The sequence below is a fragment of the Salvia splendens genome, chromosome 15, assembly GCF_004379255.2.
Source record: "Salvia splendens isolate huo1 chromosome 15, SspV2, whole genome shotgun sequence".
In the NCBI taxonomy this organism is placed as follows: Eukaryota; Viridiplantae; Streptophyta; class Magnoliopsida; order Lamiales; family Lamiaceae; genus Salvia; species Salvia splendens.
In genome coordinates this window covers 6,269,392-6,280,120 of record NC_056046.1, presented here as the reverse complement: position 1 = coordinate 6,280,120, position 10,729 = coordinate 6,269,392, and the positions used below count along the sequence as shown (strand labels likewise).

Genomic DNA, 10,729 nt, shown 5'->3' with positions numbered 1-10,729 from the left:
GCGTTGATGTGACATCTGATTTAAAACATATGAAAAAAATGCCAACGACTAATTAAATTTGAAATAATGTTTGCCCGCTTGTTTTAAATCGGCTGACACATCAGCTTGTAATTCATGGAAAGAGAGAAAAATGCAATACTTGCAAATATTTCAAACTTTATGATTTTAAAAAGTGCAAGGTAGACGAATATGACCATCTTTTATAATTTATAATATGTAAATAAATACAAATATTAACTCTCGACATAAAATAAGATTGTTAGTTTATAAATTTTGAGTTAGTTAAATTGTTTGACATATGAACTATGATTGATCTTGACATATTAAAAAATCTAATTTAAGATTTGTAAAATGAAAATTGCTTATTTCTATAGATTTAAAGTATGCTTTATTTCTAATATTTCAAACTTATAGTATTATATTAGTAAAATTTTATTGCATACGTACATTAGATATAAATTAGAGGGAAAAATTTTAGTTTATGTTTTTGTACTTTACTTTATCAAAATTGTCATTGAAATATAGAAAACAGTTGCAACACATCAGACTAACCCATCAAATTTCGGATCAGTCCTACAGTCCTACTTCGATTGCGGACTAATCATACTGAAATTTTGTCGTGTTAGATTTTAGACTTTGTTGTGTAGCAACTCTAGATATTAAACGAAGCCATAAAAAATATGTGTGCCAATACTTCAAGGTGGTGTTCGGTTTCCAAGATAAAATAATACCAAGATACAATCTATAGGATTGAGTTTTGAGATTATTTTTGTCATAGGGGTTAGCTATGACTAGTTATCCCATGATTATCCATCTATAATTGAATTGTGGGGTTGAATATTACGAACCAAACACACTACAAGTTTAATTCCGGATACAATCTTGCAAACCGAACACCCTCAAGATGATACAAATTTCGTAGCTCACTACTGGAATCAACTATTATGCTCCAAAGTGGTTTGTAAATTGTTGATTTTCTTGTCACATTTTAATATTATTCAAAAGGGTCAAATGTATATTGCATATATGATGCAACAAGATTTTGTAACATTGGTACCATTCTCCTTTTATATACATCATGCTTAGTTCCACCATTGCACAAACTATAACACCACACATTTCCTACAGCTTCTGCACTCAATTTCTCACTCTTATGTCCATAACTTATGGAAATGCAGCTCGACGACTGCGTTTGTCAAGGATCGGTGTTGGACTTGTTCCTTTCTTCGGGAAAAGAGTCAAAAGTACTGTCTTACCCTGCTTCTTGGCTCGTATCATCTGCAGCAGATGGCTGATCGGTTGTCTTTGGGGGTGAACGAACAGCTGCTGGCTTGTTCAATGGTCCGACAGCTCCTACTCCCTTCGGAGCAGCCTTGGAACGGCTTGCCAAATAATTTAGCCAAGCGAGTAGATCAAGGATGTATGCTTCCGTCTTTTGCTTGTCAGCATGGTGGAGCGTCTCGATTTGCATTATATCCATAGGCCCGGAGGCCCTGCTATTTGTTTCAGACCTGCATATGAGAGCATTGGTTCTAGTTTGGTGGACATATTTTTGATGGTACAAATGTCTTAGATGAGACGAGAAGAAAAGCGAGTGCTCCTGACCGAACTTATAAATTTGATACTCACCCTGTGTTTCCCCACTCTCCGACCCAGCCGAAGCCATGATGAGCCCTGTGTAAACGCTCTACATCAGACACTTAGGTAGGGTACTAGAAAAATGGTACAACTCTTCACTAGAAGGCTCTTAAAACTTACTTAGCTGTGTTTGTGGCAACGGGCACGAGCCAATGTAGTGTCTTTTCCATCTCGTCTTTGACTTCTAATGCAGTTAACTGCAGATGAAAAACTAGAACATCAAACTAGAGTGGAACAATTCTTGTAAAGAAGAGACGTATTAGGGAGAGATTTCATCAGAAGCATACACGAGTGAAGATGCATGCTAATCAACATTGAAACCATGCTTACAAATGGCAATCAGCGTATATAATGCACAATCAGAGCGAGAACAAACAGAAGATACCTCCTTCTCAACATGGAAGGACTGTAGCTTGTATCGAAATGAATCTCTTATGTTTGGTGGCAGGCCCTGATACAAAGTATCTCTGGAGCTTTGAGGAATGGAACTCGAACGCGCTACCTGTTTACATGACAATTATGGTTAGGTAGATTTAAAAAAGGAAACTGAGAATAATAGTCAGTTCTGCAGCATAGGATTTTCGACTTTTAACTAGTAGTATTAATGTTCACTCATTTGACTCAGGAGCTAGTAAGCAAAAGACCAAAACAAGTAACAAGGAGCAAAACTATTGTGTATCAAGACATGAATGTAATATTATTCCCACGGAACACGATGATTAGGAAGAAAAGATCAAGAAAAAGCTGTCACGGCAGGATTCTCTTAATCACCAATGGCAAGTGCAAAGATTACTCACAATTGAGTCAATCTGCAGAATGATGTTAGCATAATGTAATGCAAGCCCAGCAGGTCCCAGCCTTAGTCGATTGTTGTTGATTTCTTTATCCGGTGCCTCACTTTCTGTTGGTCATGAAGAAAGAATACACAATCATCATAACTGAAAAGTCCATAGGGATGTTAGTTATAGCTAAGAATCTCTTAGCTGAAACATAATGATTTCTAGAGAAAATTCTCTTATGGATGAGAAATCTGTGCATTCAAATTTTACACTGATTAGAACGTTTTTGTACTCCATTATAGAGGGAAACTAAATCAAATAGAGCAAAGGATAATTTTATTGCTCAGAGTAGTTACTGCTCTTAGTATCTTTACATAGACCCAAGGAACGTATAAGGACGCTTCAGTTAGGTAGTGCCTCCCTAACTCATTGCCTATTAACTTGTTAGTATATCAAGTTAGAATTTCCAAGTTTCTTTAAAAAAAGAAAAGGTAGAAACTCCACGACATGTTCTAGGAGTAGGATAAAATTCATCAGTCAATGCAAGATAAATTGCCCCTGATAATCCAGCTATAACAGCTACTATGAGAACGAAAAATGCTCAAGCAATCTGTCACTTGCACTAGTAGATTTAGCCCCTTTCTAACTTAAATTTTGGGTTAAACTCATACCTGGATTGCCGAACGTATGGTTGATTTCCTGATTAAGAAATAGCACAATATCAACAAGCTTCTCCATAACCTGTTGTCCAGACAGACTTTTTGTTAAAGATCCAAACAATTTACCAAGGGAAAAGAAACACTACGAATGCATAATATACCATAACAACATGTAATTTACAACTGCCATAGGTAAACAAGATTATTTGTTTTTTATCAAACAAACAAAATACTGAATGAGAAAAGAGAAAACTACCTCTTCCATAGTTCTGGACCACAATGATTTTTTCTTTAAGGTTTTTACCAGTTTCTTTTGGTTTTTCACTTCCGTAGCCAAAATACTGACACTGTTGTCCCTGTCTCCTAAAGAAACAAAGCAGAAAAGCATATTCAACTTTCAATTAAAAGATACATATCCCATGTTGTTACACTGAGTCATTATATGTTCAGAAAAAGAGATCAACACGACTGATTTTTCACATCTTTGATATTCAGCAACATGGATGCTTTACTCAAGACTCAAGAGTCACCAGGAAATCAAGTACGTCGAAGAAGCATTGTCAGAACTAGTTTTTATATGATGTTAACTCTATAATCATCGTATATTAGTAAATACATGTACATCGAAGAAGAGCATGAATGACATTTAAAATCCATAAATACAAGAGGTCTCATGGAACAAGAACACACAATTAACCAAACATACCTCGTTGTGCAGCATTGTATCTAAACTCCTCCAAACGCTTACGCTGATGTTCTAGTTCAATTTTGTCAAGTGTGTGCAGCTCCTGATATAGTTCCTGCAGAAACGACATTCTGAACTTCTTCAGGAATATATAGTTGGCAGCTTACAGGGGGGCAATATACCAAACATGCACAGAATTATGTTGTCCGGAAATAAACAATTCAGGTTTTCGTCATTCAAGACAGATTGAAAAGTCTAAGAAAACAATATGATAGGAATGCATGGTTAGAGTGCAGTTGCTCTCCATACATATACAATGACACAATGTGAAGTTTATGTTAGAATTTTCCATGATAGATGGCTTTGGTACAGGATGGAAATGGTTAGCTATAGTCTATAGATATAATCTGACAAATTATCAAATTAATACAAAAGAATTATATTCAAATTGAACATTTAGAAAAGGGCCCTCAAACAGTACCAATGTACCGATCATCATTAAGGTGCACTTAAAGTTCATCAGCTAGGATGAGTGATTTTAGTTATACCTGCTCTTCTAGAAAATGCACTGATGTTGTTACATATTTAATGAAAAAACTAGGAATTCATGTGAGCTTTTACACTACAAAATACAATTGCATTAAAAAAATTCATGTTTTCCAAGAGGTAGCTCTGATTGGACTGTCTACGTAGAAGTGCTTCATCAGTAGATGTTACTATATGGAGAGTAGCTATGTGAGAAAAACGAAAGCTATAAGTTCAACTGTTTAAGGCCAAAAAGCAAAATGTGTTAGCTTCCTGTCCTTAACAATATGTTTTGGTCTAAGTTTAACTGTTTTGGTCCATATTTAACTGTACTCATGAAAAGCCGCATGCAATGAAGATGAAAGCCAAAACTAAAAAAAATAATGATGATATGGCGATGAAGAAGACTTAATACGGACAGCAGTAAGTTGGACTAGAGTCATCAATTGCATCATCACTGATTCTGCTGTTTCCTTCAACTGCTTCTGAGGGGTACGGTCTCTGCTACGTCTACAAATGTGAGCAGCAGCCAACCAGTGAAAGGTCAGAACTATTTCAAACATAAAAAGTACAATAAAAGTAAAAACATCAGACAGTTACTTCTCAAAGAACCGGTCCAAGTTGTGCCACTGGGGATCTTTACATCGATTCCCAAAGCGGATTACTTCTCCAGCAAAAACCTTCAGCTCCTCCCTGTTTCAGTTTAGATATAAATCGTGTCACCCCCTCATGTTAATGAATATGGAGAATAGAAGTACAACAAATCATGGGGGCTCCAGGGCTTTGTCTTGTGTATATCAGTCCAATCTCTCTGTTACCCACCTTTTATCTGATGCAACAATCTTGAAGAGTTCATCCATGTCATTTGATATTAATTCTTGAACACCTTTTTCAGGAAGCACAATTTCTTCCAGCTGTCGTATGCTTCGTTTCGAAAGTGATTGCATAAGGCTTGAACCTTTAACTATTGTATTGGCTACCTCAAATGATAGGATAGAAAGTTCATTACTTTTATTAGTTGATCCCGACACAAATCCTCCTTTTATGTTCAAATTAGACACACTACTGCCGAGTGAGTCCAAAACTTCTACTGCCCTTCCAAGTCCAGCACTGCTGGCTCGGCCTAAAAGAGATCCCACTTCTGAAACCTGGAAATGTTTTTACCCATAAGCTTCTAGAGGTGAAGATTGATTATTCAGAAGGCCAACACTAAAAACCTTCATAGAATTCTAGAAAAAAAGTACGCCAAGAAACTCATGACAGGGTCCCTCAAAATAGTTGCAAAAGTTGAAGATTAGCTTCACATTGTACGCATTCAAGTAGTATGGAGTATTTCTGTTTGATTGGATCATTACAACAAAATGTTAAAAGTCAAAAAAGACACCAGATAAGCCAATAGGCAAAACTGTTTCTTAATATTTTGTACCTTTTCAGATCTTAGTGCAAGCTGATATAAAATATTAAACATTATATATTCTTGGTGGATGGAGGGAGTACAGTTTAACCTAAAATAGCATTTTGACATTAATTGAGTGATATCAACTGTTGCTGAATAGTGAACACTGAATTCATAAGTTGTATGTCAATGAAGAAGCCACACTTAGCTAACCAACACAGGAAGGGGTTAAATATGATTGTTAAACTTCACATACTACTGACAGAAATGAAAGAACGAAAACGAAATGTTTCAAAATAATTCCTCCAATTCTTCTATGAGATAATGGTTATATTTCTTCCTACCATTATTTTCTGGGAAACTGACAATCAAGTTTTCAGCTTTCGTTCAGTGAAACACCCTTGCTCATTCAAGAGATGTTAATCTCCTCCAAGCTATCCTAAATCTTAAAATCTCTTCACATATTCCAGCTCTCTCTAAACTTGTCAGTTCAGTGCCAAAGGATTCTACTAAAGGATCACAAGCTAATTCAGTTTATCAAAATCATCATCTCTTGCAGACCCTTCTCTTAAATTTGAATAGATATGCTAAGATAGAGGATGGAAACTTATGAGTGTAATAAAGCAGATGTTGTTGGAGCAACCACATGAATTGTTGACGATTTGCATCAATATAACAGAAGCAACACTACGTAGCAACAGATAAAACAGCAGCTGGAAGAAAATGCTCCAGAGAATCTAAACATAAATCTATCCAGAGCAACATTTTTCACTACTGGCAAACCAATTCCAAGGTGACCCCAGAAAACATCAACCACCTAAAACAACTATGATCATAGCAGTAATTGGGCATACTATAGCTATAGCTACTTTCATTGGATCACACACAATACCCAAGATTATACAGGGAGGCGTTTACTTTGAGGGATATGATCGATTGATAAACATAGGATTGAGTAAATGGAACGATAGGTTGGTCGAACAAGTTCAAAATTAACCAATCCATCAAAGTAAATAGTAGATTAGCCTATGAAATGTGTATCTATCCACCATGCCACTCAAAGTAAACGCCCCCCCCCTAATAACTATGTTCGTAAAAATATGCAATCATCAGATGAAAAACGAGTCCTTCCATCCACATTGCATGAAAGAACGAGGAGCAATCAAGCAATTCAAACATTGACCAATTCCAAACACGGCTACAAAAATACATAGCTGAAAAAAAAGTCTACCTTAGCAGACCTCAACGATCTCGATTTCAAATAGGACGAGCTCTTCTGGTATCGCGGTATCCCATCATAGAACTCATCATCACTGGCAGCCGAGAAACGAGCGGAGCCCCTCGGCGACTCTCTAGAAGCCGACAACCTCGGCGATTCCCTAGCAGACGACAGCCTCGGCGACTCTTTAGCAGCCTCCGCAGGCTCCTGAGCTGCCGCAACCTTAGTAGTGGTTTCTCTACGCCCCTCTCGCTGCTGCTGCCGCCGCTGCTCTTGATACTGCTTCTCCAAGCCTGTGCTTCTGCCTGCGTAAGGGTTTGGCGCCGATTTCGACTTCGGCTTTGAACACAGCGCCCCCATTTTAATTTTCTTCGTTATTCACCTAAAAGCTAAGAATCTTAAATTCCGACGATCATACAAAAAAAGGCGATGAAATCTTCGAAATTGAGAAGACAAAACTCACCAATGGAAAGTCAAATTGTGTGAACAGTGATTGCGGATAGTTGAGGGGATGAAAGAGATGGTAGTTGGAACTCCACCTAAGCCCGCCAAGAACACAAATGATTGGTTAAGTATCAATGGAGAAATTAATTAAGCATAAAAAAAAAAGGAAAACATGAGTCGTGGTAGAGGATTTTGATTGAACTGCAAGTAGCTGTACCGAATTAATTAGAGAGGAAGAAGACGATGATGGTATGGTGAATATAAAAATGGAGGAAGGTGAAATGGCCGTGGCTGCCTACTGCCTTTGACTTGGAATAGGACAAATTAGGAACATGGAGTCATTTCTTGTGTGTTTATTTTTTATGTTAGTACATAATTGAGATATTTATATTTTCTAGTATTAAAACGATGCTATTTGAAGGATTTTTTTTCTAAGAAAAAGAAAGAAAAAGTTACTACGTACGTACTAGTATAAAATAGGAGTAGTTGGTTTGATCATATAGAAAATCACATGGTCAAAAAAACTTTAACTCTGGAATTTGGCATTTGTGATCACTCGAAAAAAACTATGGAAAGTATCTAGATTTTAAGGGTGTCCACTATAGGGGCGGCGCGCCAGCCACCCCCATTCCGATACCGCCCCGCCGTCCTATAGTGGAGGGAGCGTCCGCCCCGGGGCGGACGATTTTTGTTGGGGTGGACGGCACTCCGGCGAGTTAAGTGCGAGGACGTGCCGGCCTATAGTGCGCCGGCGATCGGCGTGCCGGCTGCCGGATAATTTGTTTTTTTCGAAAATTCTACTATAAATACCACTCCACCACCACCCATTTTACACTCTTTTCAAACAATCTCCATTCATTCACTGTCTACACTTTCACTCTCTAAAAATGCACGGTGGAGACGACGAATCACCCGGCACTGACGAATCGGGATGTGACGGCTATCCTTCCCTTCGGCGGAGAAGAGGAGGAGGAATCCGATTCCGCCACTGAGTAGACAGTGGCGGTTTTTTTATTTGTATTGTTTTTAAATGTTCGTTGTATAATTTTACCGTTTCCAATACAACGAATATTCGGCCTCAATTACCTCGTTTTCTAATTATTTACATTCCGATAATTTTAATTGATTTAATATAGACGATAAAAAAAATAAAATGATAAGTGGCTAAAAATTTTTGGGCTATTGGAAGTGTCCACCTTATAGCTGCAGATAAATTTTTTTATGGGCGCGAATAAATAAATTGGGACCGTGGACAAAAAAGGGGCGGGGCTATTAGGGTTGTCCGCCTAGAGTAGACACTCTAAGTAAGTTGTATTTAAACTTTTTGGACTCTTTTTTATTTGAAACCATTTGGAGTACTAAATATTTTAAATCAAATAAATTTATTTATTTATCCAATAATTAATACTCCTATGAAGGATGCCATGCTATTTTTTTTCGTAAAGTAAACTATATATTTGATCGATGAAAAATAATTAGTTGATATCCTAATAAAAAAAATCGATTGAGTTATATGTTACTCCCCCGCCTAATTAATACAGCATTTTCTATTCTTCAATCAATATTGAAAAGCATAAAGAGAGAGACGACAAACGCCTATATTAAATTAGAGATGATGGTCACGTAGCTCATCTTTAATTGTTTTACAAATTGTTGAGGGTGCATTTCTCTAGAATTGTGGCTAGATATAACATCCTCATATAAAACATATAAAACTCTCTAAAGAATTGAGAGATGATGGATAGAAAACAATTTATGTGGGAAATGAATATTTGTCTATAGATGTGGGAAATGAATTTGTATCAATAGAGAGAAAGTAGTGTTACGGGGAGAAAGAATACCTCAAAATTACTTTTAGGGATTAGGTGAAAAAAATAGTCTTGATGACGTTTTTCATTTCTTAATGTTAGGACATACTCCGTTGAGTACCTTTGCATATGACATAAGTGGTTGGGGTAATTTTGTCCAAGGAGTAAAAAATTATGCAAAATTTTCTGTGAAATTTTTTTTATAGTGAACCAAAATATACAAACCCTAAAATCGAAAGATCATTCATCTAGATAATTACTATAAAAAATACATATATATAAATAAGTGTATTTCTCAAACTAAAATAAAATAATACTTAGTTAGGTATCAACCTAATCAATTAATTTAAGTACAGTAATAAATTCAAACTTGTTAGCAAAAACATACTACCTCCTAGAGACAGAGACAAGATCTAGAAAATGATCTTTGAAGGATCTAGAAGTATAGGAGGGGCATTCAAAGAAGAAACTAATATTAATTTTTTTCTACAATATATTTTATACATATATATGAATTTTTGAGCGAGGGCATTTCCTCCTCCTGCTTGCACATTAGATCCGTCCCTACTACCTCCGTATTTGGAAAATAGAAACATTTGAAACGGCATGAGTTTTAATGCACAATTGATAAAGCAAGAGAGAAAATTTGATAAAATAAGAAAGAGAATGAAAAAAATGAAAAAAATAAGAGAGATGAAGAGAAAAAAAATGAAAGTAGTGTTAGTGGATTATGAGGTCCACGTCCAAAATAGAAAAATTCTAAAGTTTCTATTTTTATGAGACGGCCGAAAATGGAAATAATTTCTATTTTTAAAATATGGAGGTAGTAACTAGCTTTATTTTGAAGAAAATATTTGACCTTCTAAACGAGCATGCATAATCCTTAGATTAGGATGACTCATGATATTGAAATTATTATTTTCTTTTAAAGAATATGATAAAAAAGGCAAATTACTCTGAAAGTCATGAACTTTTAATATAGTTTGGTTTTTTCCATTAACTTTAAATGTTGCATGAAAAGTCATGAACTTTACCGGATTGTGTAAATTTCTCATCCGACCCGACCCGATAGATTTCCGACACAATTACTTATCATACATGGTGCGCCAGAGGCGTGCCTCGGCAAAACTCTAATAATTCTGATTGTTTCTCTTCTATTTTTGCAATCTCTGACCTCGGACTTATCACAAATATACAAGTAGCACAAATGAAAACATACAAATCGACATAAGCACACAAATCGAATTTCACAAGTCGAATTTAGCATAAAAGTAGCATTAATTCTTCAATTCGAATTGAACCCTAAATTTGTCATTTGCCAAGTCATGCATCCGGCGCGCCACGTAGGATAAATTTGTGTCGGAAATCTATCGGGTCGGGTCGGATGGAAAATTTACACAATCCGGTAAAGTTAATTACTTTTCATGCAACATTTAAAGTTTAGGAGAAAAACCAAACTATGTTAAAAGTTTATGACTTTACATGCAATTAGCCCTAAAAAATAACTTAGTAGTTTAGCCGTATTTCTCATTTTCAAGACTTTAGTGGTCCATCTACTAACTCAAAAGATATTTCA

The 10,729-nt window shown here is 36.1% G+C and overlaps 1 protein-coding gene across 2 annotated transcripts; it reads right to left on the bottom strand.

Annotated features, from left to right (window-relative positions):
• Positions 1–955: 955 nt before the first annotated feature.
• On the bottom strand, positions 956–7,700 carry LOC121769404 (protein PSK SIMULATOR 1-like). 2 transcript variants are annotated; one of them, XM_042166203.1, is made up of 14 exons: positions 7,563–7,700; positions 7,365–7,440; positions 6,914–7,290; positions 5,109–5,434; positions 4,887–4,979; positions 4,706–4,796; positions 3,783–3,876; positions 3,333–3,439; positions 3,089–3,158; positions 2,436–2,539; positions 2,024–2,140; positions 1,759–1,835; positions 1,630–1,674; positions 956–1,511 (listed from the first exon to the last, which is right to left on the bottom strand). In XM_042166203.1, the coding sequence occupies exons 3-14, from the start codon at positions 7,259–7,261 to the stop codon at positions 1,253–1,255; spliced, it is 1,731 nt and encodes a 576-aa protein (XP_042022137.1). In that variant the 5' UTR covers positions 7,262–7,290; positions 7,365–7,440; positions 7,563–7,700; the 3' UTR covers positions 956–1,252. The 2 variants fall into 2 exon arrangements, with proteins under 2 accessions (XP_042022137.1, XP_042022136.1); XM_042166202.1 differs by having other exon boundaries at positions 6,914–7,283.
• Between the last annotated feature and the right edge of the window lie 3,029 nt (positions 7,701–10,729).